Here is a 21,195-nt window from a genome sequence, read left to right as displayed (position 1 = left end):
AAACTCAATTGAGGTTTTGGCAATTGAGCAGATGTTACTAGAAAGGAAAAAAAAAAAAAAGAGTACTGAAGGATGCTCACTAATTGAGCTAAATCCTATAAATGAAGCCCAGAACTTCATATCTCCTTTGACTTTCGTGAGTCTTTAAATAATTATAATGAATTTGTAAGTTCTAGCCAGCCTTGCTGCTTATGCATCATTAAAATCAAACCTAGTTCTGCCAGTGTATTAACTTGTCTATATATTCACATAATTAGCACCTCATCATTTTGTGCTATTCTGGGACTGCCTGGCATCTTCCAGTCTCACATCCAATATTGTGAAAAGCAGTTACTACCAGCTCATAAAATTCTGCTGCCCTTCCACTTCTGCTATTTTCCCTGTATGAAAACTGGATTTTAAAAAGATGAGGAGGAAGACTGGACAGATCAGTAAGTTTTCAAGATGTTATTTAAAATATAAGGAAACCCAGAAAATGGAATAGCTTTAGTCAGTCTGTCCAGATCCATCTTCTCTGGCCCTTGTATCACCTATTTAATTGCTGGAATTTTGATTTTGGCGTCTCCCAATCTAGGGGCTCAGGGTTCCGTACCGTAAGCCAAACACTATCACTCGGGATGAGCTGCTGCAGGAAGAGATTATTCCTGCTTGACTGCGATTTATGTTGATATTTAAATTTTTTGGTCTTATTTATTTATTTTCCTTTTTGGTACTGGCCTCTTTGATCAACCTAACAGCCCCGGTGACCGGACCCCACTGCTATTGTTGTGAAGTTATTGATTTACTCTGCTAAAGAATGCACTTTTTGAGAAGTTTCTCCGAGTGGTCAACCAATTTTTAGGCTATTCCTTGTTTGCACATGAGGAAACATAGTTAGAAATGTTTAGGTTTCCTTTTTTTGTTCTGTTTTGTCTTGGAGGGTGGTTGGGTTGAAAGGTGAAGCCCACAGGGCAGCCTCCTGCCTTTGGGTCTCGGCCAAAGTTTCTGCTGGTCAAGTTTGCGGCTTGATGAGCGAGAGGAGCCCCTGGACGTTGCTGATTGACCTGCCTCTCACAGTAGCTCTTTGGCAGGTCAGCCAGCGACATTTGCTACTGGACTCTTGTGGGGGTGGGGGTGGGGGCTCGCTCCTGAGCCAAAATCGCCGCGGCCTCAGGCAGAGCAGGCAGCTGCTGCAGAGGAACTCGGTGGCTAAGGCTGCGGAGCAGTGGGCGTCGGGCACCGAGCGGCGCGCACTGGGTGTCAGGTAAGAGACGATCCCTGGTGATCTGGGAGGCACAGGGGGGTGTTGAGTACAGCCGAACAGCTTCCCGAGTGCGCGGTCCCCGCGGAGCGCCCCGGGCGCGCGGGTACAGCGGAACGGCTCTTCTGACCCGGCCCACGCGCCGACCCGCTGTTTTCATATGTTGTAGGAAGGCTGAGAAACTCCAGGCTCTTCTCAGAGCCAAGACAGGCTTGGAGGGAAGTAGCCTGCCTGCCTTGGGACGCACCTGTTGCCGGAGAACGACCCCCGCCTCCTCGGCGCAGCCCTCCCCAGCCGCGAGGGCGCGGGGTGTGGCCTGAGAGAGCGCAGCCCGCGCCACCGCAGGGTCGCTCGCTCCCGCTCCTCGCCTGTCTGAGCCCTCCGAAAGGGGTCCCGGCCAGGGCCAAGGTCATGGTGCGTCTGTGGCTGAGCCCCTTTAGGCTGCTGCAGCCTTGGCCAGGCGGCGACTCCTTTACTCTCTCCTTCCGCACAAGTCTCGAGTGGGCGATGGTAGTCAGCCCTCAGAAAGAAATCCGTGTGCTCGCCCTCCTGAGCTCCGGGCCTGCTCCTTCTCGGGTTCAGGGCTCAATCCGAGGAACTGAGCTGCGGTGGCGGGGGTCGAAAAGAGACTCCGCGAAGCAAGGCGTGCGGGGCGCCTCAGCCTTTTGGGCCCCGGCGAGTATTAACCCATTTTATGGTAAGCAAAGTTGTGGCACCTTTACTCACTCCCCTCGTCTAGTGTCAACCCCCGCAACGGATGGGAAGTGGGGGAACTAACCTCTAAAAGTACTTACTGGGAGGAGGCCCTGAACCTTGGACCACCCACACTCACGCATTACGGACCTTCGAGAAAGCAGAAGGTGACCGAGGAGCGGAGGGAGCGCCGCGTCCCGGCCTCAGAGCGAGGGAGTCCCGGCCTTGTCCCCGCAGATCTCCCATTTCAGGCACCTCTGTTACTGGAGCTGAAAACCCTTAGGGAAGAAGGAAGGGAGGGTCCTGGTCTGTTCTGGCAAAGGCCCAGTCGCCCCTTCCCGGCCCATCGCAGCCCCCTCGGAACCGGCTGCGGCCGGCGTCAGCCCTCTCTGGGCTGAAACGCTGTGCTGAAGAAGAGTGGCTTCTGGTTTGGACTCCTGGAACCCTGGCCCCGGTCTTCCAGCCCCGCAAGCTTGTATTTCGAGGGCTGCTCTACCCTCCTTTTTTTTCCCCCCGTTGCCACCTTCTTTGCTAATTTGGGGGAGATTTAAAACTTTGTATTACATTGTCCACTGAGAAAATCAAGACTTTTTTAAAGGGTAAAATATCTTGTAGCAACAAGATTTTTCCACTCCTTCATTTGCAACCCTTCTGCTCTGACCAGACAATGCTACTTCCCCAAATCAAAACTCAGGTGCAGCGTTTTCAGTCTGGGTGTGGGAAAGACAGACGCCGCCGAAGACCTGGGGCCAGGGAGGTGGCTCAGGAGGACGGCGGGGGCCGGACCTGTGCACCGTCCGCAGGGCGAGGAAGCTGCTCTTCGTCCAGTCCAGTGCTCGCTCCCAATGCTCTCCCCCGTCCGCCTCTCTCTCCTCACCCCATTTGATCAGCAGGGGAGTCGCACAGGGTTGTCGTTAGGACTAGCCACTAGCTTCCTCCCATCACCTGGGACTGCAAAAGTTCTGGAGCACTTCCCCCCTCCCCTCCTTTTTTTTAAATAACCAGGAAGACTTAGTGTATGTCACTATCTTATTGGCGAGTCTGGTGAATTAAGAAACATTCTTTATGCTTGGTATTAGGAATGCTTTTGGACGTTAGTCTTTCCACATCCAATCTAATCTCTTGAATTAAGAAACTTTCCTTCCACCAAGGTGGAGGTGGTAGGAGAAGAGGCTCTTGTCCAATCTTCAAGAGCACTAACGTCCTGGCCTTGACCAATGGCTGTTGGCCATTTTTCCCCCATTACAGAAAAGCAAAATTCGGTGTAGCAAAAGCATCCATGCCAATGTTGCATCTGCCCATCCTGCTGGTATTGCCCAGAGCTGCCTTCGCAGCGTGACTGTCAGTGGGGCACAGCCTCAGAGCGTGCAAACTCCGGACCTGGGCGCGCATCCCTCTCCCACTGACCGCTCGGTTTGAGTCAAGGGAAAGGGGGCCATCCTGTTCTTCGAAGTGACTCAGAGGCGCAAGAGGCCCCAAGTGCCCGAGGTTCCGGGATTGATTCGATTTCACACTTCCACCGAGACTCTCAGTCACTAGCTAGCGTTTGTTTCCCGTTCCACCAAGCCCAGAGAGGGGCGGTGTCCGGGTTCTTCTAGAGAGCACTCCTGGGGCTCTCTCCCTTCCCGGGATTTCTGCCTTCCCGCCCCTCGTGCTGCTGAGCTAAAGTCTTGATCACAAAAACACAGCAAGGGGGAAGAAAGATCTACGCCCACCTCCGCACTCGCACCGAAGGCTCCAAACTTCCGACCTCCTCTTTATTCCCAGAAACGACTCTGCGCTGAACCGCAGTGCCCAGGCACGCACAAGGGGCTCTCTAGGTCCTTTCGTTGTTTCCCTTCCACCGTGCTTCTTTGCCCACGCCCCCCCCCCACCCACCCCCACTACCCCGACATCAGATAGTTTATTATGAGCTTCTGATTTCCCTGTCCGACACCGTACGGCGGCCCCAGCCTGGTGGACACACCCGCGCAGGCCGGGGTGCCGCTCAGTTCCCGGAGCTCGGGGCACGTCAGCACAGCGGCCAGAGGAGGCCCGGCGAAGCTTCGGGCGCTGACTGTCCCACCGTTTTGCACCAGCGCCAAGGTCCAGGAAGCCTGGAGCGGTAACAATCTCTCTGGAGCTCTCAGGAACCTAAAAATCTCTCTCTCTGCCTCCTTGGCTCCTTTTCCTTCCCATCCTCCCAAGTTCCTTTTCTTGTGACATTAACATTTTTTTTTTCTCAATTTTTGGTCTAGGAAGTTAAAGAACTGTGAAAAACTGAAATTCTTTCAGAAATCCATGTTTTAAAACGAAAGAGAGGACACAGAAAATAAAAGCCCTCTCCGCCACAATACTGTCAGGAGCAAAGCCATCACCAAACATGGTCATCCCGTTGAAACCACACCAGAAGGGCCCAATAAACAAAATAGACAGAATGGAAATGTTTAGGAAAAGAGATCTAATGAAAAAAAATCTTGAGACAGAGAACGTCGGCATGCAGTCTTCCCACCACCCCCAGCCCCCGCTGGCAGCACCTGCCCTCCGACCGCACCTCTGTCCCTCAAACCTTTCCACTGGGACCTATTTTTGCCCATATTTCTCTAAACTTGGGAGCAGCCAGGGAAAAAAGGAGAGCGAATGTTTCAATTCCTCTCTCCAAACTCAGAGGAACCTCCACCAACCGCCTAGCCACCTTCTCTTCCCTTCCTTCCGTTCCTGATGTGTGATTTGGTTAGAGAAATTGGGAAGGGGGGTGGGGTGGAAGAAAGTTTAAAAAAAAAATCAGGAAGGCGTGAGCTGGAGCGGTGAGTGTGTCAATCAGAGGGTTTTGTGCCTGGGGGCTCCTAGCGGTTCGGAGCAGAGGTGTCCCAGGGCGGCCCCACAATGAATATGAATAGGAATCCTTGTTAAATGGGACAGCAAAGCGCACCGCCCTGAATGATGGCACGTCATCCTAACCAGCCCAGGATAGATAGGAGGGCTCCTTTTGTCTCTTTTCTCCGCCGCAGCTCTATAAAAGCCCCTCTTTTTCAGCGTGAGGTTAGTTCAAGCACACACCAACTAGCTGTCCAGGAAGCAGCCTAACTAGAGAGAGGGGCGTGGGAGGGAGAGAGGCGGGGAAAAGCAGCATCTCCGCTTTTCTTCTCACGTCTTGCCGCGGAGAAGTGGGTTCCTGGGCAGTGCAGATTTTTTTTTTTTTAATTCAAGATTTTCTTTAATTTCCCGCCTAAAGCCTCCCCACGGTAGGGCCTCATCCCCTGTAATAAAATGAATTCTGATTCGAGCTCTGTCTCCAGCAGAGCTTCATCTCCGGACATGGATGAGATGTACCTGAGGGACCACCACCACCGCCACCACCACCACCAGGAGAGCCGTCTCAACTCGGTCTCGTCCACGCAGGGCGATATGATGCAGAAGATGCCCGGGGAAAGCCTCTCGCGGGCTGGCGCCAAGGCCGCGGGAGAGAGCAGCAAGTACAAAATCAAGAAGCAGCTGTCGGAGCAGGACCTACAGCAGTTGCGCCTGAAGATCAACGGACGCGAACGCAAGCGGATGCACGACCTGAACCTAGCCATGGACGGGCTGCGCGAAGTCATGCCCTACGCGCACGGGCCGTCGGTGCGCAAGCTCTCCAAGATCGCCACACTCCTGCTCGCCAGAAACTACATCCTCATGCTCACCAGCTCCCTGGAGGAGATGAAGAGGCTGGTTGGCGAGATCTATGGGGGCCACCACTCGGCCTTTCACTGCGGGACCGTGGGCCACTCGGCCGGCCACCCCGCGCACGCGGCCAACGCCGTGCACCCGGTGCACCCCATCTTGGGCGGCGCGCTGTCATCCGGCAACGCCTCGTCACCGCTGTCCGCCGCCTCACTTCCCGCCATCGGCACCATCCGGCCTCCCCACTCGCTGCTCAAGGCGCCCTCCACGCCGCCCGCGCTGCAGCTGGGCAGCGGCTTCCAGCACTGGGCTGGTCTGCCCTGCCCCTGCACCATCTGCCAGATGCCGCCGCCGCCGCACCTGTCCGCTCTCTCCACAGCCAACATGGCCCGGCTGTCGGCCGAGTCCAAGGACTTGCTCAAGTGAGCAGCGGGCGGGCCCGGCTGCCAAGGAGGAGGGAGAGCGGCGGGAGGGGCCGCGGTGCCGGGCCGGGAGGGAAGAGGGAGGCTGCGCCCTAGGCCCACGGGAGGGCGGGCTCCGGGGCCCGCAGCCTCCCACGCTGTCTGAGAGATCTCAGACTCCACTTGACCCCCGGAGGGAAAGGACCAAAATCAAACTGCAATTTCTAGGTGGTAGCAAAGGGGAACTCGAACCAGACGTCGTGTGTTTTGCATGCATGCTTCTTTTCCCCATGCCGCGCCAGTATTTCTCACTGCCATATGCTCTTGTCGAAACTGCATTTGTTGTATAAAAATGGGATCGGTGTAGTTAAAAACTGGCGAAGGGACTTTTGAGTTGGCTTTCTCTGACTCTGTGTTCTCGCTTTGGAAAAAGATGGCCATCCCTTTTGTGCAAAACAAATGTAAATATTTTCTTGAGATGGATGCGATTATGATTGTCTCTGTCCTCGCCATAGTTTTTCTAGAGACAATGGAGAGAGAAAGAGAGAGAGAGAGCGCGCGCGCGCGAGAGAGATCAAGACCCAAGTTTTGAATCTCAACCCAGGTCCAGGGCATGACACCTCCTATGTGGGTTTTCCTTTCGACGCAGTGTAGGTCAAAAGAATGCATGCACGCTTCTAAATGAATTTTGTCTAAATATGTTGTGCAGGCCGTGGTGCCGTTTTCCTTGTAACAAGGATTTATTAGTGAATTATCCCAAGTACTCCATATATCTGTCTGTGGTTGTATGAAATGAAAAAAGGGGCAGAGTGCAAAGACCCACACTCACGCACACGCGCTTCTTCTCCCATCCCCACCCCCTTCAAACTTTATTCGGAACCTTCCTCTGCTGTTCTGGGGCCGCCATTGTAAAAGCTTGGGCTCCCTCTTGTAGCTTGCCCCACCCTCCCTCGCTCAGTTATTCTGCATGCGGGGTTGGCTCTCTCTATTATCAGCTTTGAAAACTTATCCTGGTTTTGGGAGGGGTGCCGTTTTTATTTTCCTGAACATTTGCTTGAAATATTTTGTTAGGGCCTCAAAGACGATACCTGTCTTTATTTTTTATATATTCTTGATAACTATGATATATTTATTAATAACCAGTGTTTCTGGATGAGATTTCAAATAAAAAAGGACCTTTAAATCGTGGCTCTGCCTTTGCCTAAAATCTTAGCAGATGGGGGTAGTGGGATAGGAAACACGTGGACCAGGTAAGGTGTATCTGGGTGTGGGTGAGGGATTTGGATGGGTGGGCAGATGTGAAGGTTTTCCGTGATTAGGTACAAGTAAACAGGATGGGTAAATTAGTGATGATTTTTGGAACTAAATGTGCTTCAAGCGGGCATTGCCCACATTCATAGTCTTACGCTATTTGAGCTTCTTATTTCTCTGCAGTAATCAGACCCTCATAAACTCAAGAATTGAATTTTAAAAAGTAATCTGGAAACTTAAAGTGGCAGGAAATGAGAGGTGGAGTGTCACTACAATGACTGTGTTGGCAACAAACAAGGATGAAGCAGTAGGTTAACTTGTTTTCACTTTAAGTTGAACTTGTGCTTTTCCCCCCATGTTAAAATCTAGTATACATTTTAAAAGTCAACAAACAGTGGTCTTAGAAAATAATCAAATACTCACCCTGCTTGCCTGTAAGCATGGCCTACAGAGAAAGGAAAGGCTTCTCTGCTTTGTAAGGTGAGCTCCGGGTGAGTCAAACCACCACCCAAGTCTCAGAATCTTGCAGATTTATAGCGAGAATCCTCCCTTCTTTCTTCCCTTAGAAGATTGCTGGTCTGATTAGCTATATACATTGGGCATCTTCTGCATAAAAGTCAGCTAAAACGGGAGTCATTTTAATAAACTACTTTCCTCTTTTCACCTCCCGCCATAACACTTCTAAATGGTTTGTATAAGCAGGAGTAATCCAGCAAGAGAGTTTTGTCTATTTGTTTAAAGGGGACAACAAATTGAGCTGTAGTGAGGATAGCCCCAACAACACAAGCTCCATTTCCCTGTGAGGAAAATAGAACTCTGATTGAAATGCAACACCCCAGGATTTGCTTCTGAATAAGTTGTAACATCGCCTAGATGTTGGTTGAGGCCAAAACTCCTCTCCAATGGGGGGAGGTTCATGTTCTCTTTCTAGAATCCAGCAAGGAGAGTACGTCTAGGAAGCACTTGCATTTGCCCTATCTTTCCTGGGTCCCTGATGCCTACGCAGTACTGCCTCTATCAGGGAGAGCATCTCTGTGGGTTTCTCTTCTATGCAAATCATTCCCCTCCATCCCTTTTTACCCTCCCATCGCTACCCCACTTTCAGGCAGGCGAGAGACCTAAGTTAGGGTCTACAGTGGAGGGTGCTTTTTTCCACTGGTTTTAGGCAGACAAATGGGGGAATAATCGTCTGTTTCCCAGGGGTGATTCATTTCTCTGGGTGAGAAAAGAGCCTATTGAAGATTTATTTGAAACCAACACAAGGCAGCCCTCCAGCCTTTCCCCAGAGTTTATTATTTAGAAAGGGGAGGGGTGGGAGAAGTTTCATCAATCAGGAAAACGACTTTCTCCTTAGCCACTTGCTTCTTTTGAGTCCTGTTTCCAAAGGCCTGGTTCTGGGGAAAGACTCAGGGCCTTACAGTTGGCCTAGTGGTGGGCCTCATGCCTTCTCTAAAGCTGAGGCTTAAATTGGGTTATGGAAAGGAATAAAGCCACATTCTTTACACTAGGACAGTCGTGGATTTTGTGATTGTGCTGCTGAGACAGGAAATCCTTGAGTTACAGCAGTGGTCAGTTTAAAGAGCTGTGATGTCCGCTCACATAAGCTGAAAGGAAGCTTGAGCACAGGGAACTCTATTGCAAATTTTGCAACTAAAACGGGAAATAGACACCACTTCCAATATCGAGAAGATCTCTTAAGTGAGCAGAGCTCTTTTCTGGGATACAAAAATTCTTTTGGCTTTGAGACCAGAAGAGAGGATTTCTTTGAGAACAGGACAGGAACCCAGTGAGGAAGGTGATTTGAGAGCCAGGTCATCTGAGGTTTCTGGATTTATTGGGAAGAAATAATCTCCATTCGCCCTCCGGGAAGGCCCTTCCCTTGATGCCTAGGCTAGTCTGCTGGGCATGTGAGTTTGCAGGCAGACTTTTACTGTCATTGCTCTTCCCTTTAAATACTCGAATTATCGACGCCAGAAACAAGATTTCATGACCGCAAAGGTGAAAATGGGTTTCGGCCGGATTTTTTTTCGTTGTAAACTTGCCACTTTCTCGAAATTTCGCAAGTTCAGTTTTTCATTCAACCTGGAAACATCACGACGATCCTTTTATTCCAGATGAAACACCGCCTTACGTATAAATGGATGGCGAAAGCCTCCTGGGCGGAGACACCTTGAGAAGCCCACACTAGCAACCTTTCGGCGCTTTCCCAGGCGATGACCTAATTTAGAGGGCGAAAGAAAGTGATCCTTAGAAAGGGAAAATGAGGCCGGCGTCGGCTGGGCGCACTAGATCTTTGTTTCTGGGACCGCTGAGGCCGACAGCCCTCAAACGGGCAGGGAGAAGCGGCCCGAGCTGGCCAAGCCCAGGATTTCCTCGCTCCAGCAGCAGGGGGCCTTGTGTCCCCTCGAACTTCTTTTTTTTTCCCAGCTGCTAGGTCAAGCAAGGTTTTGTGCCTCCACTGACTCATTCAGAAGAAATTGCAAAAGCCTCCTCCCTCTGGGAGGACGCTGGAACCCCCTCTGCCCCACCAGCACCTCGCTCAGACACCAACATTTAACTTCGCTTTCCACGTCCCTTCCAGAGACTCCGGGGCCCTCTGTTCCCCTTTTCTCACCCGCCACTGGGGAGCGGGAGTGACTGCTAAGGATGGGCTCCCGACTCTTCGCACCCAGACTAGATATCTCAAGGCCACCCCAGGACCTCCCCTCCCCGCACCGCTCCAGGCCGAAGCCGAGAAAGGGGAGCTGTGAAGAGAGGACACCGGGGCCAGTTGTCCTCCCGGCTGTGCAGGATCTGGGCCTGTCCTCCCGAGTGCAGCCCCGCCGGGTCCAAGCTCTTCACGTGTAAACAGGAAGCGAGTGGAGGAGCCGCCGCTCGAGGGCTGGGAAGTGTCTTTGGACAGAACTAGGCAAAGGGAGGGGCCGTGCGGCAGGGAGGTGGCCTGCATCTTCAGCTCGCCTGTAGGAAAACTTGCGGGAGAGTGAGTGCCCTTCCCTCCCCGTCCCTGCAGAGAGTTGGGGCCTCTCCTGTACCCAGTGCCCTTTTAAGGGGCCCACAGAAATCAAACTCCGAAGGCTCGGGCCTGCGGATCACTTTTCCATCGAGCGTCTGTTTTCAGTGAAGCCTTCCCTGGGACACTGCGGTCCGGGGCTGCGAGGGGGAGGGAGAGGATGGGGTGCGTTGGACGCCGAGGGAGCCCGCCAGCAGTCGCAGTCCGCGCTTGCGGTGGCCCCGGAGCCCCTGGGAGCGATCCCCGCCGAGCCGCGGGTGCGCGACCTCTCCCGCCCTCTTCCTGTATCCAGGGCCGAGAGCTGGGAGCCGGAAGCCCAAACTCCAGCTCCGTGACGGGCTAGAAGGTCCCCGGGTTGCGGATGGGTTCAGTGGCAAGCATCAGTCTCCGCGCCCTGACCCCGGACTGTCTCGGGGTCCCCGCAGGACATAGGCAGACAGGCTGGGGCGCAGAAGACAAAAGGATGCGTGGGAGGCAGATTCCAACAAGGCCCATCATCACCTGCGCCAACACCGGCAAAGTGCCTCGAAATACCTAAGCGTTTATGGAAACCGGGAGGAAAAACAAAAACGATAACAACAAACAAATTCAAAGTCAGGCTGAGCGCGGCAGGCGCTCTTTCCTCTCTGGTCCCAGCGCCCTCACGCGCAGCTCGGGGCTGACACTCTCAAGAATTTGTCAACTTTGCTAAGGAGAGGCCCGGTTAGGGTGGCGCGGGGGTGGCCGGGGTCGGCGCCTTCCCCAGCTGCGTCTCTTCGCTGGGGACCTCACAGAGGACCCCGGCGCCTCGCTCTCCCTGGCCGACCCGGATCACAGCCCCTGGAAGGGAGCCATTGCTTCTAACCCAATCCCCTGGACTGCCCCTGGCTCCCGAACCAAGTACGGACGTTTGTCCTCGCAGCCAGGCACCGGCAAAAGGAATTTAACTCGTCTCCGTAGAGGGTCCCTCCGGGGATGGGTACTGGACCTGCTGGGGCCAAGACCCCAGGGAGCCAGGAGGGAGGGATGCGCAGACCTGGGAGTTCAATGACCTGGCTTGATTTTACTGTTGCGACCTGGGGTTTGGGTGGAAGCAGAGTGGTCGGGTTTCTCGCACCCCAGGAGGACAGGGGCAAAGAGGGGGCAGCGCCTAAGGGTCTGTGAGGTAGTGTTGGATAGTTGCCCTCGAAAGTTTTGGAGTTCTGTCCGGCCCTGACTTGAGTAAGACCCCTCTTTTCCTCGTGGTCTGCAACAGACACCTCCGAAAGTGCAGGAGCCAGGGCCTGATTCTGGGGGTTGCCACAGTTTACACGCAAGCACCCCTCACCTCCACGCCTGGAAAATTGCGGAAGCCGGGTACTGAGCACCCCACCCCGCGCCCTGCCACTCTGCGGGGCTGTGGTGCCAAGAACGCACTTTTGCCACAAGCAAGATCCTCAGTTCCACTGGGGAACACGGAGGGTGGCGCGGGCGCATTTTATGGCGACTCCTTTCTCCTCCTGGTTATTCAGCTTCCCACCATCTCGCCTCCCTTCCGTCTGCTCCGGAAAAGGACAAGGAAATCCACACCATCATTTCAAACCAAATGTAAACATGTAGCGCTCTAGTGGACTCTTAGCAACACAAGCCTTGGCATTACTTCCTTTGGAGTTTCTCTCAATCTTCCCCCAATTCAGCCACGAACATTTTCTGAATGCTTCCGATGTGCCAGGTGCCGACAACGGTGCGGGGGGGGTGGGGGGGAGGTAAAACAGTAAGAGAAATAAGGCATTCACATGCATAAGAAATAGCTCCTGTCCTCTGTGCCCTCAGAGCCTAGAGTTCGAGGGTCACCTAAGTCCGAGGGTAAAAATTCTACTGGCCGCACAAAACACAAGTGCTGCAAACACGTCCTTCTAGGGGCTTTTACAGATGCTAGAAAACTCACTGCCCATTCCCTCTACTGGAGAGGACAGGAGCAGATGCTTTTGATTAATCTGGAAATAAAAAGAAGCAATGGTGGCAGTACTTGGTTTCGTGGCAGTTGTTTAGAGATTTATTGACACAGAGATAAACTTCAGTCTGGGGCATCTCCGTATTTCATGTCCCTGTTAGTTATTAGCAAATGAACAAATCGTTTTTCTTTTAACTGTTTTTTTAAAGAAAAAAATAAAAGAAGGGGAGTTGGGGGAGATATTTTTTTAATGGGATTACTGTCATTATTCTCCTTGTCTCTGTAGCTCCCCCAGCTACAGAAATTTGCCTCTGGACTCCAGAGTACACCAGGCTGTGGTTCTAAACATAAAATAATCCTGTAATTTCCTTCAAGAACAAAAGTTTTCAAAGAAATGACCTGCACAGTATCCCCTTCAATAAAGCAGAAGTGACTTAATGGTCTGTTAATTACTCCATCCCTGCAGGGGGAGGGAAGCTTCCGAATGGATCGCTACAAACCCTCTGTTGACTGAAGCTGTGGTCTGTCCCTAAATGTACAGCTGGGGCCGGGCCATTGAAAACCCAGACAAAACAAAATCCCTGATAAATAATCCCACCTAGAACACAAAGATTCAGCACTCAATTGTTGGATCTGCGCTGGATCCTCAGAGAAGACCGGAGGGAGCTCCTTTGGGGCTTCCGGTAATCTTTAAAGCTTGAGGCCAGGGGTTCCTGGACAAAAGTTAAAAAAAAAGAGCTTGTTTGACTTCTCTGTCCCCTTATTCTTCTGTGTTGAATTTCTTTCTCTTTAATTTGGGGCTTTGACTATATTTTTTTATCCAATCTTCTTTTGTATTAATTAGTTTGTTCCATCATGTAATAAATTTTTGGTTTGGTTATTTCTCCAGTTGTTTCTCTATTAATAATTTAAATCTAAGAAGACCGGATTTGAGTGTCATAAGAAAGACAAGAGAATAAACATATAGGAGGCAGGTTTGGGTTGTTAGTCTCTGTGTCTTTTCACACCTGTAAGGTGAAAACTGCATGATGTAATTAAATATATTTCTAAAATAGAACAGTTAATCAGATATACTGGAGCCCAAGCAAACTAGCAGTCATTCAGTTAACTTTGCATCAGAGATGGTTAATTGGAAAAATCGAATTTTCAAAGCATCTCTTTAAGAAAAAAAATAAACATGTCCAACACTAATTAAAAAGATAATAGTTTCAATTTGGTATCCATTTGGTCATTGTGGGTCTATTTAAATAAAACGTTGCAGAAAGGTGAAATCTATCATTTATAGAGATGAGTATTATGAAAGTGATCAAGATGTTGACATTAACTGTTTTGGAAATTAGTTGTTTGCTTGAACTAGGCAATAGCAGGAAGAGTCTATGGAGCCACACAGTTTGCCAAGTCCACTATTACTTCTTAAGGAAGTGATGCTGAAGGGTCAGACACTGGTTAAAGCCATCCTTTGCCTTTCTTGCCACAGTTGACTGGACCAGATAGTGGTATATGAGCTAGTCAATATAAGGTACACACATGAGGGAGGCCAGCTCATAGGCAATTGGCATTAAATGGTGCTTCATGTAGAATGGTGGCACTTTTCTCTCACTGGGAAAATATAAAAATCTAGTGAATCAAAAGGGACTCACCATTTAAACTAAGTTCGACCCTAGTCAATGCTGGACTCTTGTTCTGGTTTTCTGTACAGCTAACTTCATTCCAGTTATGTGAAAAATGGGATCCAGACAGATGGACAGACATTGTGACCTGTGTAAAGCAAAGAATTGCCCCTTTCAATACTAAAGGCAAATCTATGCAATGATGTTCTGAAAATCTGACTTCCCTACAGTGCTGTAGAGACACAAACATGAAAAATTAGAAGCCATTCCCTCTTGCTAAATAGTCCATGGGGAAATAGAAGAAAAGGAAGCAATTTGTTTCCCATTTTTACTAAATTATATTATTAATAAGTCAGAGTGAATTAAGTACAGTTTTAGAAATTCTACTGTCTAACCAGGTAGAGGTGGTTTAGTTTCTTTCTTTCTCCTTTGAAGAGACTAATGTGCTCAGTATCAATGTCTCTTCCCAAAGAGCATTTTGATATAGACATTTTTTTTTCATTTTTTACCCTTAGGTACTTGGTTCTCCAGCATTTTCTTCATCCTGTGGAGTGTTTGCCAGGCTCTTAATTGAAACACGTGATCTCTTCAGGGCCAGACAGTATATTGACTTAACTAGTAGCTTTTCTTTTCTTTTTTTTTTTTTTCAATTTTTATTTTAATTTCAGGTGGTACACGTGCAGCTTTGTTGCATGGGTAAATTGCATGTTGCTGAGGTTTGGTGTACGAATGATCTTGTCACCCAGGTAGTGAGCATAGTACTCAAAAGGTAGCTTTTCAGCCATTGCCCCACTCCTACCCTCCCCTCACTGGTAGTCCCCAATGTCTAATGTTCCCATCTTTATTTGACTAGTAACTTTTCATCATTATTGCTATTGGCAGGTTTTTAAGTAGAAAATATTAAGAAACATTTAGTGTATTTTTCACAGTAAATACTAAATCTCAACACAAGAAATTACATTAAAAATGGAGAGACCTAATATTTTTTAGAAACAATTTTATTTAAACCTCAGCCAGGTTTAATACTAATTTGGCCCTGAAGTGGCTGATGTTGACAGTGCTGGAATAGCTGGAGGAAGGGGTAGAAGAGATCAGCAGGACAGTGCTAACTTTTCTAAATTTTGGTTCCTATGAACTCTTACTGCAGAGAAACTAGACTTCATCTAAGGCAACAGTGAGAGGTGAGATGTTTTTCTTATAATTATTTACTTGACCATTATAGATTCTTTTCTTTTTCTAGAATTAACTTTCTTTGAAATTTTATATAAAGATTGCTCATCTAAAATATATACCATTATGGTATGCAAGGATGTTCTAGTTTGTTGACTCTAGAATATTCAATGAAACATTCCATGTTTCCCTATACTTTGGGCTTGAAAGAAAGAGGTCAGAAGTAAGCAATGGCAAGGCAGAATCTGCAGGGCAGGGATGGAAAGGATTAAGTGGGGCAGGTAAGGCAAGGAACGTGGTGGCCACTTTTTAAAAATGGAAAACATTTCTGGTGGTAACACGGCATCAAGAATTACTCTTATTTGTTTATTCCTCACCTATATAGGCGTTAGGTCATTACAATAGTACTTAGAAAAAGGACCATGCTTATGTACTTCCAAGAGATGAAAGATTTATGGGAGATTTTCTCTTTCTCCTTGTTCTTCCTCCTCAGTTTTCCTTTCTTTCTCTATTCCTCTATCTTGCTTCTCAATTATCTAGTCATCTTTTTGCTATCTTCTCTACCTCTCTGCTTCCAGTCTTTATTTTCATTCCATGTGATCATGCCCCTCTATTTGCCCACTTCCACTGGCTATTTCGTTGCTTTAGGGAAACATAGGGTTTACATTCTCCTGGCCTTCTTGCAAAGTCCTTGCGCACACAATCTGCCTGCTCTTCCAACTAGTTTTGGTTTCTAGGAAGCCCCCAACCCTCTTTTCATATCTTCATTTCCAGCCTGTATTGTTACAAAAAAACGAGGTATGCAGAAGTGTGTTCCAGAACCAAAGCCATTCAGAGGTGCTTTAACTTTCAAAAGCAGCATTGTCATAAGAGTGCTTTCTTAGGTGATAGGGGTATTATGGTAGAGGCTATTTATGCTTTACCAGCTTGTGTCAACTTAAGGAACGTATTTATATAGATAATCATAGCAAACACAAAGTGCTTAATATGTGCCAGTCATGGTTTTAAACACTTGACACATATTAGCTCATTTAATTCTCACTGCAAGCCTGTGAAGTTGGTATCATTATTCTCATTTTTTCAGATGAAGAAACTGAGGCACAGAAAGTTAAGTAACTTCCCTGGGCCACACATTTGGTATGACTTAGACCAGTGGTTATCATGTTCTCTGGCCCAACAGCATCAACATCATCTGAGACCTTGTTAGAAATACAGATTCAGAGATTTTACCTTACTTGCAGGTTCAAAAGACGACTGCTGTGGTTTCACAGATGCTGGCAGAAAACATGAGACTCCTGGGTCAGAAACAAAGGACTTGATTTCTCATGGCACAGAAAGTATCATGAGCTTCATGTTCACACTCCTCTTGCTCCTTAATTCCCAGGAGGGCAGTGCAGAGGGAGATGCTGCACATGCAGTGGATTGAGTTACATTTAAGAAAGCCTGAGCTTAGAAAACCCCAAGCTTTTATAATGGGCTTCCAACAAATCTGCCCAACATTTGCTTTGGAATGAGACATTATCTTTAGTATCCCATGTAGCAAACAAACACTCCTTCTACCCCAGAGGGAGACACTGTCTCCATCTTCTAAGGCTATTTTCTATACAAACTCCTATGAGTAGACAGTCCAGAAAGAAACTTGTCAGTGTCTGTGATCACAATATGCACAGAAATGCAAGAGACCTTTGGAGGGTTGTCTCCTGACAGAGGGCTGAGATAAGTGCATTCATCTCAGTGTTTGGCACACTGTCATCATCATTTAGGACAAGGCCACTCTCTAGTCCCATTGCCCTCTCCCCCACAGTCATGCTTCAAATATGTTTAATATATATATCCTTAAATGTGTATGAAATGTAGGAATCTTTATAAAATTAGCAGTGTTGTTTTGTGTGTGTATCTATTTTTAATTTATACATGAGTTGTGGTATAACTCTTCTTCTGTTTAATACTTTTTTTTCCGCTCAGCGTTATGTTTTAAGATCCATCCACTTTGCCATTCGTTAATCTTGTTCCTAACTCTTGACTTCTGCAGAATGCTTTATACTGTGTGTCCATCACATTTCATTTACTATCTCCCTAGGGATGAAACTTACCTTCCCTCTATCATCCTGTAATGATAACACTTCAATAAACATCTATATGTATATATATGTCTCCTCTTGTATCTGCTCAAGTTGCTTATCTTTCTATCAGGTCACTCATCTTTTTCTGTTGTTTTTTTTTTCAAGAGTTTATTGTATAGTTCATACATTGAAAGTTTTAGATGTAACAACTGTCTTCTCCCAGCCTAATATCTGTACACAAATTTTCCCAACTATTGACTACTGCACAATATGTCATCTCCCTATTAATTTGTGATGGCATCTTTATCCTATATCAAGTTCCTGTATTCATGGGTCATTTCTGAACTCTCTATTCTGTATCACTGGTATATTAAACTCTTTCTATGCTACTATCAATATATTGTTATTGCTATGCCTTAGTATTATATCTTAATATCTGGTAAAGTGGGTCTAAGGAGGATACATTTTTACTTTTTAAATATATGACCATATTTGTCTTCTAATTGAATACATTCTAAGTTAACTAGAATCATTTTTTTGAATTGCATACTAATATTATTACAAGACTTTCTTTTTCTTCTTTTTTTTTTGAGACAGAGTCTTGCTCTGTTGCCCAGGCTGGAGTGCAGTGGCACGATCTCGGCTCACTGCAAGCTCTGCCTCCTGGGTTCACTCCATTCTCCTGCCTCAGCCTCCCAAGTAGCTGGGACTACAGGTGCCCGCCACCACGTCTGGCTAATTTTTTGTATTTTTAGTAGAGATGGGGTTTCACCACGTTAGCCAGGATGGTCTCGATCTCCTGACCCTGTGGTAGATGGAGTCTTGCTCTGTCATCCAGGCTGGAGTGCAGTGATGCAATCTCGGCTCACTGCAGTGTCCACCTCCTGGGTTCAAGCAATTCTCCCGCCTCAGCCTCCTGAGTAGTTGGGATTACAAGTGCCTGCCACCATGACTGGCTAATTTTTGTATTTTTAGTAGAGACAGGGTTTCACCATTTTGGCCAGGCTGATCTCAAGCTCCTGACCTCAAGCAATTCGCCCACCTTAGCCTCCCAAAGTGTTGGGATTACAGGCGTGAGCCACTGTGCCTGGCCTATTATAAGATTTTCATCACCTTTCTCTTAGGTGGTAGAGTGTTGATAGGAGAAGAGATATGTGTATATGCGGGCCTCTTGGAGTTGCTATAATATTATCTTTTTACTCTATTTCTTCAACCTTGAAATTATGAACCATGAGTTGGAATTCCCAAGCTTTCTGACTCCTGACTTGAAGCAATTTAGTGCTTGATTACTCTGGGCTGAGAAGTAAGTTCCCCCCAGTCATAAAGCCCCAGAAATAGTGCTCATCATTACATTCTACTACATTATATATTCTACAACATTACATACCTACTGTTCAGAGTCTTAAACAGTAGGTAGCAGGAAATTCCTTCAAGAAGGAGCTTTCTAATTATCCTGAAAGAACATTTTGCAGGTGGATTCAAATTTAAATGGAAGCCTTTCCGGCATCAGTACACTTTTCCAAACCTTCAGGCCTGTGCACATGCCATGCCCATTATGGAAAGTGCTTGTTCCCACCCCATGCCTCTCCCATGCCCAGCCTATTCTTAGTCAGACATCACTTCCCAGCTTACTCTCATTTCACTGGGAAGCCTGGACCAGTGGCAGTTTCCCATCTTGTGTGCTCCCCTAGCATGATGTATTTCCCCTCACAGCACTCACCACCTGGACCAATTACCTGTCCCTCTCCCACTGGAATGTAAACCCCTTACAGCAGGACCAAGACAGTAGAGTCTGGAACATGATAGGTGCATAAACAGCATTTTGCAAATCAGTGAATGAGAACTTCTCTAGAGAAGAGTCAAGCTCTGGATGGGTGGTTGCATAAGATGACCTGTAGTTAGCCTTCCATCTATGAGATTTCAAAACCATGTAATACAAAAATCACAAAGTCTGTATACATCTATTTCTGTTTTTTAATAAAACATAGCTACATTGAATAGGGTTTTTTTTTTTTTTTTAACACATATGACTCTAGACACTTTTTGGAGTGGAAAGTAACTTTGTGACTTAATCACATCATTAAGAGGAGTCACGCTATTACCCTGAGTGCTCTATTTCCCTGTGTTATGTTGTTTGAGAGTAGCTGCCGTTAATGAGAAACACCCATTGTTATATCACTGGTTTCTCACAACAGTTTGGCAAGATAGCATAAGTAGGTCATGAGGGTGAGGAGTAGGGAGGTTAAGTAACTCGGAAAGGGTGTATAGCCAGTAAATGGTAGAGCTGAATTTTGAACCCCGTGCTGTCTCACTCCAAATCTGTTGTTCCTAACAGATGTCCTAAATCTTCATGAATATCCTTTTAACCTTCTTCCTTGACTTTTCCCTCTCCTTTCTCTAGGTGGCCATGTTCTGTTGCTGGTCACTTTCATAATGCTGTGGCAGTGTCCACCGCCTCCATGGTGAGCTCTTGTTTCCAAAGGGTCATCAGGTGTCCTAGCAATTTTTTTCCTACAGTTGTTCACCCATTTGATGAAACTTGCCCTGCTCTGGGCACTGTGTTAAGTCCTGAGGGTGCAGTTGGGAATGAGGAAGATGTGATATCAGCACTCAAAAAACTAAGGTCCCACAGAGGGAAATAATCAAGCAAATGGCAAAGCAGCATAATAAACTCTATGATAGAGGTTACAACGTCAGCATCCGTGCGTATTTAACCCTGTCTAGAGGGATTTCAGTGGAGCTGTTAGTCAGGTCAGGAAGCAGGGCACCTGATAACAATATAGAAAAAGGCCTAGAAGCAGAGAGAGCAAAGGGGATTCGAAAGATGGTTTAGTACAATGGGTGTATAGAATTCTCATGTTTGAGTGGAGTTCGAGTGGAGCAAAGCAAGATATGGTGATGCACTGGTTACCCAGTTGCCAAGAGGCATTGCAATCCATTCACTTACCTTTTTCAACATATATTTACTAAAGTCCTACTATCACAGTAAGTAGATTGCTCATGTAGCACTCAACCTTATGCCATGCCTTCTTCTATATCCCTCAACTCATTTAATCATTGCTACAATCCTTTGCGATACCATTATAATTCCAGGTTTTTTTGTTTGTTTGTTTGTTTTGACAGTCTCTCACTCCTTCACCCAGGTTCTAGTATAGTGGCACAATCATGGCGCACTGCAGCCTCAACTTCTGGGGCTCAGGTGATCCTCCCACCTCAGTTTCCCAAGTAGCTGGGACTACAGTCATGCACCACACCCAGCTAATTTTTTGTATTTTTTGTAGAGTTGGCGTTTCACTATGTTGCCCAAGCTGGTCTCAAACTCCTGGGCTCAAACAATCCTCCCACCTTGGCCTCCTAAAGTCCATGGATTACAGGCATGAGGCACCGCACCTGGCCCCCTATTCCAGTTTTAAGGATGAGAAAGCCAAGGCTCAGAGGTTGAGTAACTTTCCCAAAGTCGCACAGCTATTTTAAGGGGCAAAGGTAAGATTCACACTCATGCGGCCCATCTTCACTATCCATGCTCTTAACCACTAGAGTAAACTGCCTCTGGGGATAAAGTGATGAGCGAGACAAATAAGGCTCCCTGTCCTCATTCTAGGGAGGAGATAGAAAGTGAACAAGTGAACAATAAATAAACTGTAGAGGCAGCAGTAAGAGGTATGAAGAAAGCCAAACAGCATGACAACTTGAGTTTGGCTTGGTTGACTAAATTTAGTGATGGAAGTCAGGGAGGGCTCCACTGAGGGGTGGCACTGAGCTATGACTAAAAGGACAAATGGAGGTCAGAGAAATCCAGGTTGTGGGAACCAGCATAGATGGGTTTAGATGCTGAAGATGTGTGATAGTTAATTTTATAGTGGCTAAACACCATATTGAGGTTTCTGTGAAAATATTTTGCAGACGTGATTAATATTTGCAATCGGTTTGACTTTAAATAAAGGAGATGATTACTCCCAACAAGACAGGTGGATCCCATTCAATCAGTTGAAGGCCTTAAGAGCAAAATCTGATGGTTCCTAGAGAAGAAGGAATTCTGCCTCGAGACTGTCACATAGAAATCCAGTCAGTCGGCCTTGCAAATTTCAGACCTACCAGTCCCCACAATAGTATGAGCCAATTTTTTAAAATAAATGTCTCTCTCTTGTTCTTTCTCCTTATATATCCTGACTGATATGGGATGATCAGTAAATACTCAACCCC

The 21,195-nt window shown here is 47.5% G+C and overlaps 1 protein-coding gene across 1 annotated transcript; it reads left to right on the top strand.

The window, feature by feature from the left end:
- The first annotated feature begins 4,957 nt into the window (after nt 1–4,957).
- On the top strand, nt 4,958–9,493 carry OLIG3 (oligodendrocyte transcription factor 3). Its single transcript, XM_054557067.2, has one exon. It carries the CDS (start codon nt 5,183–5,185, stop codon nt 5,999–6,001), a length of 819 nt encoding a protein of 272 aa, XP_054413042.1. The 5' UTR covers nt 4,958–5,182; the 3' UTR covers nt 6,002–9,493.
- Nucleotides 9,494–21,195: the final 11,702 nt, after the last annotated feature.

This window comes from Pongo abelii, chromosome 5 (genome assembly GCF_028885655.2).
Source record: "Pongo abelii isolate AG06213 chromosome 5, NHGRI_mPonAbe1-v2.0_pri, whole genome shotgun sequence".
In the NCBI taxonomy this organism is placed as follows: Eukaryota; Metazoa; Chordata; class Mammalia; order Primates; family Hominidae; genus Pongo; species Pongo abelii.
Note: the sequence above shows the minus strand (reverse complement) of the source record. Positions and strands in the feature narration are given on the sequence as shown.